Below are 14,887 nucleotides of genomic sequence, written 5' to 3'. Positions count from 1 at the left end.
GGGACACTTCTTTGTTGTTAATCAGTTGTTATATCATATGTGTATTATATGCCTTGATACAAATAAACTTGAAAAAAAAAACTAGAAACTTGGGCACTGATAAAACAAGTATGCAAACATTCATGTCACAGACCACTAAATAAATTTTCTATATAACATTAAAAAACGTTAGAAAAAAGTTACGTTTGTCATAAGATAATAAAAAATGGTTGAACGTAACAACTGTGTATTCGGTAAATTGACAATATCCGGTGTACGTGGACAAACAATGCAGTGAAAATGTAAACAATTAAAAGTAGATCAAGTTGATTCAGACTGTTTCTGAAATCACAACCCATTCAGCTTCAAAACCTATAAATATGGAAGGTAACCAATGATCTGAGATGGGATAACGATGCTTTGATTCATTGTCGTTTGTCAATAAAACTAAATAGGGCATGCAGCAAATACTACCGAATGGTGTAATTTCCCCCCAAAAATAATCGTTTAGTTTTTGTTTTGATAAAACTTTATTATTTACATGTGAAAATCATCAGCCTGTTTTTGAAAACACAAACCATTCAGTTTCAAAACCTATAAATGTGGAAGGTAGCCAATTGTCTGAGGTGGTATAACGATGCTTTGAATCACTGTCATGTGTCTATTAAAAAAATGCACGTAACAATGAGAAGGCACTTGCGAATTGGTGAAATTTGCCCTTTTAAGGTTCAATATGCAAGACATACTTCTATGAACAATTGGCCAAATGAAGTTAAACAAGTGATGAATGCTGCAGGTTTAAAGGTTTTACTGAATCTAAATATGTTGTTTCCAACGTTGATAACCGTTTTCATGACTTATACAGTAGAAAATGTTAGACAGATGTGCAGCATATATTCTAAACTGAAAACATGTAAACCAAAGACACATTTAAGGTAGAATATTACATCAACTTGGGCAAAACTGAACGTTCTGTATTGTGTCAGTTCAGGTGTTTACGTTTGCCACTTCGGATAGAAACAGGTCGGTTTGTTAGTGATCCGGCGGAGCAAAAACTAGTGAATGTCCGTCCATAGAAGAAGGAGATTTTTGTTTGACCGAAGCCTATACAGAAATTTGGGAAATGTACACTACTATGATTATTTCGACCAGGATAATGCCCTGAACGTTAGTGAAAACCTTTCATGAAAATTTATCCACATAGGCTTGCTTAATTTATTGTGTATGCTTTCTTAATTAGAAACATAACTATGTTCAGGCAGTTAGAATATCCATCGATATAAATGTCTGGTGGTAAAGTAGCAGTGTTATGAAAATCTTTGGATAGATAAGTGCAAACTGCAAAGCTCTCAAAACAACTACACTATACTATGTACTTCACAGTTGTATATACTACCGAAGACTTACATGTTGTTTAAGGACAATCTTCCGCTTAGATTCCCAGATCGACCCATCGAGACTACATACAATTCAAGCACAGAAAATACTAAATGTTAAAAATAGTTTCAGGTGCAAAATTGTTTGGCACTGTCCAATCAACAATTTAATGTGGCTTTGTGGTATGTGCATTTTTTTACCTCGAGTTTTTATATATATTTAAACACATCATTAATAACCCACTATACATGTTAAATGGATAGTCTGGAAAATTGTGATACAAAATCATATGTATAATGTCGACATACGTTTCCGTTTGAAAAGAAATGAAATATGAATATATAAAAAATCTACTTGGATAAATAAGCGGACTTCAGAAAAAGTGAATCAATGCTTTATTGTCTAGTTATTGTACAAAACATTGTAGCTAAGCATGTCAGTTTTACGCCTGCAAAAAATTGTACACATGTACTTCAAAACTAAACGTAAAATAAGATAATACCGCATATTTTGTTCTTCCAAAACTGTAGAAGGTCCAATCAAGTTTAGGGTTTGTATTTAACAAAATCCTTTAAATAAAATTATCATCATGAAATGTTCAACATTGCTTCCCTGAATGTCAAATATTTAGAATGTTCAATTAAACAAGGAAAGCAAATGTTCTATGTCTAAAGACCAAACATTCGTAAAAATATGTCGCATCTATTTTTAATTTTATACTGAAAACGTGGGGTATCAGTTTGGACAAATTCAATGAATAATTCGCAAAATTATTACATCCGAAGTTGTCGGATAACATACATATAAAAAACAAAACCTGTTTAAATGTGAAATGCTTTGACATTCAATGTACTAGAATGATGCGATGACAGACTTTGATACAATCAAGAGATTATGAACCAGTCAATTGTAACCACGTCCCCAAGGTGCGGAGAATAGTGGGGACTTTGAATTACGGCCCAGCCAACCCCGGTAAAATCTCCGCCCAGCGGGGACAAACTGCTGGTAAAATCCCTGCCACCCCAGGGGCATCCTATATTAGGCCCATTCCCCGCTATTTTCGGCGCGAAATCACAACCACCACAGTCACTCGGCACTACGGGGCCACCTGGAAAGTAAAAACACGGCCCTTCTCCCCTGTTTTCCCCGTTATACTCCCGGACCTGTGGGGACCGTGGTTACAATTGACTGGCTCATTATTATACTAAATTTGACTTATACACAAGATCAATACGATTTACAATAAAGATAGAATATTTATACTTAAACCCATTGAAGAGTTTGACATTCCATTCTTCGTAGAAATATCAAACGACATGTATAGACATTATTTAATGATTTTCGTTATATTGAATTAAGGTCACCACTCCAGCTGATTTCTTTTTTATATAATCACTGACATTTATGTCCATGTTATATAAGGCCGAATAGCAAATACTCGAACTTATGTTTTGTTTCTATGTTTGGTGTTCATGGAACACGCAACACAACTAAATTTTGTATTCCATTTATTCATGTACATCTGTTCACCAAGAACGCAGAAAGATAACTGCATGTGTGATTCCAAGGTTTCAAGGTTAATTAAAACTCCAGGCATAATGATTAGCACCGTAGAACAGTATAATTATACAGGCGGGGTTATCATATTACTTAATTTATGCGCCTACAGAGCTGGAGGTCGTGGGTTCGATCCCTGGCCGCGTCATACCGAAAGACGTTAAACGTTGGTACAAGTAGCTTCATTGCATGGCGCTCGGCATTTAAAGGGTAGTGTTTGGAAAAGTGGTGTACTGGATAAACCAGAAAAGTTGTACCCCGTGTATCGGTGCTTCACACTGAGCACGTAAAAGAACCTAGGGGTCTCTTCGAAAAGAAGAGCCCGGACTTCCTTGTATCCCACCACTGTTTCTTACGCGTGCTATTCCTTCAGCAAAAAACACACAAAAGACCCCGTTGGAAATAAGTGCTTGCAGTTTCACGGGTTATCCTTGACCGCCAGGTTTACAGAAATATATACATACATACATACATACATACATACATACAAGTTGTACATTAGATATCCGAAATGTTTTCAAAGAGGGTTTTTTTTACCCGAATAAACAATATAAAACTTACAGCTCAAGAATACTTCAGATATAAGAGGGTTTTTTAAGTTTACCATTGACACAGAATGACTTTGGATCATCCCTCAAATGATTTTTGTGCTAAAGGGAAGTTACTCAATTAAACTGTTATTTTTGTTTTGATCCAAATCGAAAGTTACATCGATTGAACATTATGTTTATGTACTGTCAAGTGCTGTATTATGTCTGGTAAGTTATTTTTTTTAACTTGTTGGATTACTTACAGAATCATACTCGAAGTATAGTTATTTGTTAAGGTTTACTGTACTATTTTTCCAACATTCTGTTGTAGTTTCGGTTTCCTATATCCAACCACGTGATGATTGACGAACCTTGAATGGTAAATTAAATGGAAATAAATGTGACGGATCTAAAATTGAACTATATTTTTATCTGAAATATGTTAATAATTGGTTTAAATTGATAGTTTTACTGGAAAGATACAATATGCCCTAAAACAGATTAACGATAATCAAAGCACTGAAAGTAATGGTTGGGATGGGGTTATTGATAACGTCAGGTTAATAATTGGAAAACTTCTGTTTATACTTCTACATTTATAGAACACTATCCCATGATGTTCGACGACGAATCAATGATTTAAGTGAATTTGTTATGACCGTTGTGTCACATCAAAACATACCTGTAATGCTTTTACATTCCGTTTGCAAAACAATGTCTTTTAAACAGTTAAGCTTCGACAAAAGTTAAACCTTTTTTTATAAGAGGTGACCAATAAGTGACTGAGTGAATGTGGTTATGATCCATTCTTACAAATAAGGCTGAAACAACTGTGTATTTCACGAAGATTATAAACCCGGTCCGTACACATAGAATAGAAGGAAACGAAAACGTTTGGTTCGTAACTGGAACTCGTGTGTACATACTGTTATATTTTTAGAATAAAAACCGAGATGAACAACGACGTCTTAATGCTGAAATGTTATAGATGAATTTGCTTTGCCATTTATGTAATTATTATTAGTTATGTTAGCTGGTAGCGTTTTCTTTCACAAGGCTTGCGTCATACAGTAGACTTCTTAATAAGGGTTTGTGATGTACGATTTAAATATATTTTGATTCCTTTAAAGTACATTTTCCAGAGTGACTTTTTCAAAGAAACAACTAGCTTTTTAAAAAATGAAAGATGTTTTATTTTCGCCTTGCTAAGCAGTTAAATACTACAGTCGAAACTGGTTAGGTCGACTTTGTCGGGACCTAGGGAAAAGGGTCGAGATAACGAACATTCGACACATCCGAATTACAAGAAAACGATCACCGATCCCAACACATTTGAGTTCGATTTATGTCCAATGTCCGACTTCTGCAATTGACCGGTCTTGTTATATATTACCGTCGTGAAAACAGCAAACGTATTATTGGAAGATAGAGTTGTTTTTTTATTTGTGTCAAATTCATTTAATTCACGTATATGGAATACGCAAAACAGATATAAAACCACAATCACATACACTTGTACATTGTAAAAAAAACAGTATAGCATATATGAGAACAACTTTGATGAAATAGCACATTCATGATATAATACACAGCAATATAGCACATTCTCAAAAATTACATTCAAGCACTATTTTGCACATGAAGATACCATTTGAACTGGTTTAAAAAAGGCTGTCATGCCTGTATATTTTTTACATGCAGTGTAAAGAATTTTATTCGTCACGTAACTTTCAATGTTGTCGAATTTTCACATAATGTCATCCGCGTTCTTGTGCGTTTCAATAAATAGCTTGAGCAATAAATGCCCCTTGAATCAAAAACATAAACAAACAACTTTAATTATTCACACTTATCAATTACCCTCCAATTATGACAGTTTGTTAATCTGACACGCACGGTAATTTAGTGACATGCCGCAAACCGTCATGAATATTTTCGCACCTACAACTCATTTACAGTTCGACATAAGGAACAAAAAAGATGTAAGAAATTCGACCACAGGGACTGAAATAGGAGGTCGACATACCGAAAAAATCGAGATAGAAAAATCGACACAAGCAGATTTATTTTATATAGAATAAGGAGGAATAAATTCGGGACCGTAGAAAAAAGTCGACACAACCGAAAAATCGAGATATCCGACGTCGACATAGCGCTTTAGACTACCGATAGCCTAACATTTTCTATGAGTTGTCATATATTGATCTTTGCATGTGTATTGATGGCGCATACTATAGATTGATGCAAAAATGGATAATCATATTTAAATCATTTGATTTTCATGAGCAAAACAAGAAAGTATATGATTGTGTACCGATAAAAATATGAGCGATTTTTTGCGGTTGTCAGTTAAACTGGGGATTACTAGCCACGTAGCTATAAATTAAGTTATAAATCCAATTTATAAAGGTTACTATTTTTATCTGTAAATACTATTTAGTTCATGAATATCATAAACCCGGTTTGCACGCATGATGGATAACAACTGGAATACACAATGCCTGCCTTACAATGTGAATACAATCTATAATTTCAATCGCTTATTGAATCACATGCTGATTTTCAAAAACAGTAAAAAAAGAGGTGTAAACATAGCTCTAATTAGTAACACATCTTACCGCTAACAATATGCGATGGTATATATTTCCTTTTATTCGATATACTCCGAAACACTTTTTATTTTAAAAAATAAAAATGTTTCTTTCCTATTTCCAGATGACTTATCCTTAAGATGGCCAGTCAGCATCGAAAAAAAGAAATTATAACGGAGGCAGACTGGGAAAGTAAAGACTACACGAAGCAAGGCAGGAAAACTTTAGTTGTTTACTTTTCTCAGCTGAATCCCATTGGAACCTTACAACATGCAAAACAAAAGGAAGTTGTACAAACCCGAGAATCTACTCTCTACCAAGATGAGGTTGACGTTGATATCGCCGCATTAGAGCAGTTCTTCGCCGATATATACGAACCGCGACATTTGGAAGTTAAACATTGTTGCAACCATTTAGCAAGCGAAATAGAGAAATATCTGAAAACGCTTGCTGAAGATGGTTGGAACTACGAAGCCTTCTATTTCGTATTTCTAACATATCTACAGATTTGAGAACACGGTGACGTTCAAATACATGTCTATGACACGGCTGTACCCCTAGACTTCGTATTCAACCAAATAAAAGACCTTCCATCCATGGCACTTAAACCGAAGATTTTCCTTATACAAGCGGATAACCTAAGAATGCTTTATCCGACACAAATAGTTAAGGCGACTCCAACCAAAATAGAAATAAAAAAGATACCTACTGATGCTGATCGACTGGTAATACTGTCAACAATTCCACAGGCACTGTCGCCATTGGCAGATGCGGTACGAGAAACACCTCCGGTAAATGAACCGAATGCTCCCCAAGGTGTTCAGCCGGCTGCTCCCAGATTGCGAACATCTGTTTTAATCCGGGCGTTTATTAAAGTAATGAACGACCATGTGTACAGAGATGAAAACTTACTTAAAAATTCTACACGAATACTTGGGGAAGTTTGCGATTTGATTGACCCTTTGCAGAGAACTTCGGACTATGAAAGTTATAAAATCCCGTTGCCGTTGGTGACAAGTACCCTTACAAAGTGGTATTTTCTTTGATTCATACGCGGACCTTTGAGTCGGCCGAAGATGTATACAAAAGATAGAATTAGTCTGAGGCATAGCTACTCTTTTGTAAGACGATGTTCTTGTGTCTTGCTAGAACATGGTCAATTGAAAAAAAGTAATAGTCCATTCCTCATTGTTATACGCCTGCTATCTTAAAGCTGCACCCTCACATATTTACCATTTTTACAACTTTTTTTATTTTTTGTCTTGGAAAGAGCAAACTTTTGGGTAAACATCTTCAAACTAATGATATAAGATTGCTGACAAAAAATCATATCGCTGTTTTTCATATTTCCGTTCGAAAATTAATGTTGTATGGCTTAAACCGTTACTCACGGTTTAAGAAAAATGCATAAAACATCAATTTTCGAACTTAAATATACATATCTGCGATCTAATTGTTTGTCAGCAGTCGTATATTAAACTGGTTTCCATGGATTTGCGCAAAAAAATGCTCGTTCCAAGACAAAAAAATAAAGAAGTTTTCAAAACGTTCAATCTGTGAGAGTGCAGCTTTAAGGGTGGAATAAAGAGTTATAAGTAGATGTTAGTTTGTAAGTACATAGGTGTATTATAAATGGAATAGGTATTATGTACAATTAAAAGGAGTTTAAATTGATAAATAGTAGATTGTGTTTTTCAATATATTTCTGAAAAAAGGTATTTGTAATGTATCTCACTTTTTGGATAGTTAAGCACACTAAGTATGTCACCCCAATAGATGGAGAGACATATTGATTTTGCTCCAGTTGTCTGTATGTCTGTCTTTCGTGTCCGCTCCATAATTCTTGAACCGTTTGAAGGATTTTAAAATAACTCGCAAAAATGTTCACCGTATTGAAACGATGTGAAAACCCCACCGAACAGCCAGCTCGGTCAAAGGTCATACGAGTCATAAAAGAACTGGACCGCTAGTGTATGTGACATGCTGTGTAATTTTGGGTTCAATGAGGTATGGTTAACACAAGGTGTTGGTGATATAAATGTATTTTTCAGCTTGTTTAAGCAAAGAGTCAAAGATAACTTTATTCAAAATCTTAATAGTCGGATAAAATGATTCATCAAGAGCAACGTTTTATATATCTTTCGGTAGATTTGAATACCAAGCATACTTGAATATTGTTAATGTAGAAAAATATAGAATTACTATGTCACGGTTAAGACTTAGTTCTCATCGTTTACTAATAGAAACTGGACGATGATCTAATGCACCAAGAGAAGATAGGATCTGTATTTTATGCCAAGTACTTGAAGATGAATATCATTTTTTGATGGAATGTAATCTTTATAATACTTTTAGATATTATAGACTTAGGTCTAGTATGTATAAGACTGTTCAACTTTTGCAGTCCGAAAGAAACTTATCAGCATACATATATCATGCTTTTGAATTAAGAAAATTAAGTGTGAGTGTAAACACGACTTAGTGTACGGTTACATTGTATTTGAATAACGGTACTGTTTATGCTAGACGTACAGTGTATATCTGAATACAATAGATTAATAAATTATTCGGAATAAGTTGACACACATTAAATTAACCGGATAGTATCGATGACAACCATGCATATTTGTACGTACAAGCCTTTTTTGTATTCCATAGACTATTTTCTGTTAAAAACTAAGTCCAAACTAGCAGAACATTATTGAAGTTATTTGCACATAATAAGTATAGTAGTAACGAGAATGCTAATTAAAATTCATGGTATCATTGTAGTGTTGTGCATAAGTCATACGGTTGACAGATATACAGTTAAGTTATAACTCATAATCGATCAAGACAATCTTATTTAATTATATGAATAAAGTTGTAAAATCTGTGAATATATAAATAGAAACAATCAATTTGTTCCACCATACATGTATATATAAGTCATTGTATTACATTTATTTGATCACGGGTCATGTTGGCCGATTTTAAATATGAATTGTGTGATATATTTCTTTGAATAAACTTTCTTCTTCTATTTCTTCTATGTCACAGTTGGGGGTCAAATGTCAAATATTTTTAATATGCCTATTTTTCGTGTCCGCTTCTTGTCTTGAACAATAACTCGCCTCAAATTTTCACTATTTTAAGACAATGTGCAGAGTGTATGTTACAATTAGCTGGGTTCAAGGTCAAGGACACACATACAGGTCAAAGGTCATCTGCAATGAATATGACTATTATTCGTATCCAATCTATAACTCCTGAACCCCTTGAAGGATTTTGAACATCAATAAACACCATATTGAGACGATGCGCAGATCTCATATGACAACAGCAGTTTTCACTGAGGCCAATTAGTCATATGTTAATTGTTGCATAATACTTTGCTTTCTCTTCATAATAATATCACCATCTCTCCATGGATATTTTTTTGTAAAAAACAGTTTAGATGAACTCGGTTTATTTGAATACTTTGTTAACCAATTTGTACCATTTATAATTTTTCGTTAAATCAAGATTACTTGACCAATGTGTACAACAATGGTTTATTTCTGTTGACACTTCGACAAAATGCATAATCTATCCAATGAATACGAAAGAATATTGTTTTGAAAAAATCTTGGATAACTTGCCAAAGCTTTATGAAAATTAAGAATAATTAATCATTTTTAACATATTGATTTTTTTTTTATATTCAGTCAAAAAAATGTACACTCTGCAATCTAGATTTGATAGGAGATGTAACATTTCAGTGGTAACAGGGATAGAAGTTTATGTCTCATTACTATTTAACATATCCCAATACATATAAAATTGACGATCTAATAAATAATAGCAGTAAAACCAGACTTCTAAAATAAGTCTTATTTTCTAAGATCATCATGTCCAAATCAAGTAATTTCATTCTTCTTTATATCTGTATCATTGATTTTGCATAATAAATTTCTTATGTTTTCTTTAGTGTGACATAATGTCAATTGTTTGAGTACAATGCACTGGGGTTCGTTGTTTGAACTGTTTCTTTGTTGTTTATCAGTTGTTATATATAAAATACATATTATATGCCTTGATACAAATTAACTTGAAACTTGGATGAGCACTGATAAACTATTATGCAGGTATTCTTGTCATAGACCACTAATATTTTTTCTATATAACATTAAACAACGTTAGAAAAAAATACGTTGAATAAATCTACTTGAATAAATAAGCGGCCTTCAGAAAAGTGAATCAATGCTTTATTGTCTAGTTATTGTACACACTATTGTAGCAAAGCATGCCTGTTTTACTCTTGCAAAATAGTGTACCTCAGACCTAAAGGTAAAATCAAATCGGAAAACGCACATTTGGTTCTTCTCCAACCCTAATGTATTGTGGAAAGTCAAATTAAGCTTAGGGTTTGTATTTAACAAAATCCTTTAAATAAAATTATCATCATGAAATGTTCAACATTGCTTCGCTGAATGTCAACAAGTTTGAATGTTCAATTAAACAAACAAAAAACAAACAATTGTACTATGTCTAAATACCAACCATTCGTAATTACCCTGTCGCATCTAATTTTAATTTTATACTGAAAACGTCAATTAAATGAATTAACCGCAAAATTAATTCAACCGAAGTCGTTGGATTACATACGTATAAAAGACCTGTTTAAATGCGAAATGCTTTGACATTTCAAAGTACTAGAATAATGCGATGACAGACATTGATACATTAAAACGATTTACTGAATTTGACTTACATTCAAGATCATCACGATTTACAATATAGATCGAATATTAATATTTAAACCTTTTTAAGAGTTTGACATTCCATTCTTTGTAGAAATATCAAACGATATATATAAGCATTATTTAACGATTTTTGTGATATTGAATTTAGATCACCGCTCTAGCTTATTTCTGTTTTTTATTATCACTGACATATATGTCCGTGTTATGATGAATAGCAAATACCCGAACATATGTTTCGATATTATGTTTGGTGTTTATGGAACGCGCAAAACAACTAAATTTTGTTTTCCATTTATTCATTTTCATTTGTTCACCAAGAACGCTGAAAGATAACTGCATGTGTGATTTCAAGGTTTATTAAAACTCAAGGCTTAAATTTTTGCTGTAGAACAATATAATTCTTCAGGCGGTTAATCATAATTACTAATTAATAAGTTGTACATCAGATATTTCGAAATGTTTTTCACCTGAATAAACAATATAGAACTGACAGCTACAGAATACTTCAGATATAAGAGGGGTTTTAAGCGTTTACAATTGACACAAAATGACTTTGGATCACCCCTCGAATGAAGTTGTATTAAAGGGAAGTTACTCATTTAACTCTTATTTTTGTTTTGATCCGTACCGGAAAAAGATACATCGACTGAACATTATGTTTATGTACGGTTAGGTGCTGAGTTTTGTTTGGTAAGTTAATCTTGTTTAATTTGTTGGGTTATTTACAAAATCATACTCGAAGTATAGTTATTTGTTATCGTTTAATATACTGTTTTTCCAACTTTTGTTTTAACTTTCGGTTTCCTATATCGAAACACATGATGATTGACGAACATTGAATGGTAAATTAAATTGAAATGAATATAACGGATCTAAAATTGAACTATATATTAATCTCAAATGTATCAATAATAAGTTTCAATTGATAGTTATACTTGAAATAAACAATATATTCTGAAACAGATTTACTATAATCAAAGCACTGAAAGTAATGGTTGGGATGGGGTTATTAATAACGGCAGGTTAATAATTGGAACACTTGTGTATATACTTTTACATTTATAGAACACTATCCCAAGATGTACAACGACGAATCAATGATTTAATGTTATAAATGAATTTGTAGTGACTATTGTTTCATTGAAATATGTATGTAATTCATTTACATTCTTTTCAAAACAATGTCTTTTAATTTTAAAACAGTTTAAAGCGTCAACAACAGTTATACCAACAATTCAAGTATCGTATCCAGACAAATATTATTTTTTTCTAAGACTCGAAACAAGTATATTTAAGACGAAACACTCAACAAAATGGTTCTGAAAAAGGCATATTATTATCGTAGTAAGCAATCGAATATGGGTACGTATGACATAATGTAGGCATTGTCATTTGGGCATTTAAGATTTGCCTTAAACATGTAGAATGCATACTCTTTTTTATAAAAGATGAGCAATAAGTGGCTGAGTGAATGTGGTTATGATCCATCCTGATAAATATGGCTGAAACAACTGTGTTTCATTAAGATTATAAACTCGGTCCGTACAAATTGTGGATAACAATTAATACTCAACGTATGCCTTACAATTTGAATAAAAATAAATATATGGCTTCACTTCATTATCGAATAACATGCTTAATCTTATAAATAATGATAGTTGTAAACATCTCAAATTAGTACAAAATCAAGCCGCTCCTTAATTTAAAGAAATTGTAGTGATTTACTTAACCACGAAATACAAAACATCTGACTATTTATTTGAAAATATTTCTGTCATCTATTTTTAGATCACATATCCTTAAGATGAATCAACGACTTGACCCCACACACATTATTACGAATGAAGACTTGGCAAGTAAAGACTACCGTGGCGGAAGAACTTTAGTCGTATATTTTTCACAGTTGAATCCAATTGGAACCCAACAACATGCGAAGAAAAAGGCAGAAGTATTATCACCAAGCTCTACGCTCTTTGAAGAAGAGGTTGACGTTGATATCGTCGCATTAGATCAGTTTTTCATCGATAGATACGATTCGCAGCATTTGGAAGTTAAACTTTGTCGCAACAAGTTGAAAAGGGAAATAGAAGAATATCTGGTAACTCTTGCTGAAGATGGTTGGAAATACAAATCCTTCTTTTTCATATTTCTTTCATATCTGCAGGATGGAGAACACGAAGATGTTAGAATACAGTTGTATGACAAGGCCATACCCGTGGACTTTATATTCAACCGAATTAAAGACCTTCCATCAATGGCACTTAAACCGAAGATTTTTCTTATACAAGCGGATGACCTTAGAATGCTGTATCCAACACAAATAGATAAAGCGATTCCGGAAAATATAGAAATAAAAAAGATACCCACTGACGCTGATCGACTGGTCATATTGTCAACAATACCACAGGCACTGTCGCCATTAGCAGATGCGGTACGAGAAACAACTCCGGTAAATGAACCCAATGCTTCCCGAGGTGTTCAGCCGACTCCTCCCAGATTGGAGACATCTGTTTTAATCCGGGCGTTTCTCACAGTAATGAATGACCATGTGCATAGGGATGAGAATTTACTTACAAGTTCTACACGAATACTTGGGAAAGTTGACAATTTGATTGACCCTTTGCAGAAGACTGACGACTATGAAAATTATGATATCCCTTTGCCGTTGGTGACAAGTACCCTTACAAAGCGCTATTTTCTTACATAAACTGATATGTATAAGACATGACGTGCGTGCTTGATGTTGGCTGAAAAAATAATTAATTGGAAATCGCAATACATCAATGGGTAAATTTACTCAGATAATTAACTTGTGTATTATGCAGAAAATGAGTTTCATCGGCCGATGAAAAAAAAAATGAGTGCACTCCACTGTGTAATACGTCTGCTGTCAATAAGGTTAAAGACGTATTTAGTTCGATACAGATTAAAGTGTTTAAAATACAAAACGTAAATATTGTGGAATAGATGGAATAATGAAAATGTACAAGTACCATAAGTTAAAAATTATGAAATGCTTGTTGTGTTATATAATTTTATTATAAAAAAGGGTAATAGTTTCATTTGAATAGTTGTGTATATTCTTTCTTTTATGAGTATGGTCGATTATTTGGTCGTCGATGTGTGCATATATGTTTTGTGTATTTATGCCTTATGATAATGGTTTGTTAAATGTTATGATACATAGAGGGTATTATTATCGGTTGTTTTTTTCTGACGTCCTGAATCAAGACCAATTCAATTATTACCATTTCGTCAATCTGCGCAGCGGTCAAATTTATTTCCTTTTTTGATGTACTAAACTTTATCTTAACATGTACATACTTAACTCATTTTGTAGTATAAAACTACGCTTACCCTTTATTTCGCTATATGGTTTTTAAAAAATGAAGAAAACCATGCCCCAGTTGTATTGTCCATGATTAGTGAAATACAGAGTTTATAACATCAGATCTAAAACCAGAAAGTGTGCATCTGCAATAAAATTTGCAATAGAACAATTGTATTAAAAGGAAGAATAAATGTTACAAATTAGAACGCTTGATGTGTTTGTATGTTTGATATCCTTTACATATATGCGTTATCCCTTTAAACGCTTTGTATGATTAAATCGATTTTGCTCCTTTTGTACCCACCAGTTATACAGCTTTCTTATGGTTGTCGATATGGACTAAGGTGTAATATTCAAACAAGCCCAGATTTCATCTCATGAAGGCGAAACTTTATATACTTAACATAATAGTATGTAATATAATATTTTAAACGTTTAAAGTGAAGATAAATCGTCTATTCATTCTATTGTATCGAGGACGTGAAGGTATTAAGTCTTCTATCCCTTCCATGTCTTAACAAGGGTGTTATTTTTTAAAACATGCAAGCTATACAGCAATGTTTATGAATTTCGTTGATACTACTGTGCAGTGCCTTATTAAAGCTGCACTCTCACAGATTAACCGATTTGACAACCGTTTAATTTTTTGTCTCAGAATCAGCTGATTTTGGCTTTCAGTGCTATGAATTCAGTCATATAAGATAACTCGCAATAGAACGTATCTTTGGTTGGAAAATTGTCGAATTTCTCTTAAAATAGTCATTATTTCAAAGCGATAGTAATGCGTTTTGCCATAGA

General features: G+C 33.2%; 1 protein-coding gene and 1 pseudogene across 1 annotated transcript; both read left to right on the top strand.

Moving 5' to 3' along the window:
* The first annotated feature begins 3,555 nt into the window (after positions 1–3,555).
* LOC128245093 (uncharacterized) lies at positions 3,556–9,056 on the top strand (annotated as a pseudogene).
* A 2,253-nt stretch (positions 9,057–11,309) lies between these two features.
* On the top strand, positions 11,310–14,295 carry LOC128242425 (uncharacterized). The gene is made up of 2 exons (XM_052959571.1): positions 11,310–11,448; positions 12,547–14,295. Exon 2 carries the CDS (start codon positions 12,563–12,565, stop codon positions 13,463–13,465), a length of 903 nt encoding a protein of 300 aa, XP_052815531.1. The 5' UTR covers positions 11,310–11,448; positions 12,547–12,562; the 3' UTR covers positions 13,466–14,295.
* Positions 14,296–14,887: the final 592 nt, after the last annotated feature.

This window comes from Mya arenaria, chromosome 8, assembly GCF_026914265.1.
Source record: "Mya arenaria isolate MELC-2E11 chromosome 8, ASM2691426v1".
In the NCBI taxonomy this organism is placed as follows: Eukaryota; Metazoa; Mollusca; class Bivalvia; order Myida; family Myidae; genus Mya; species Mya arenaria.
The sequence above is the reverse complement of the archived record's forward strand: the minus strand, read 5'-3'. Positions and strand labels throughout refer to the sequence as shown.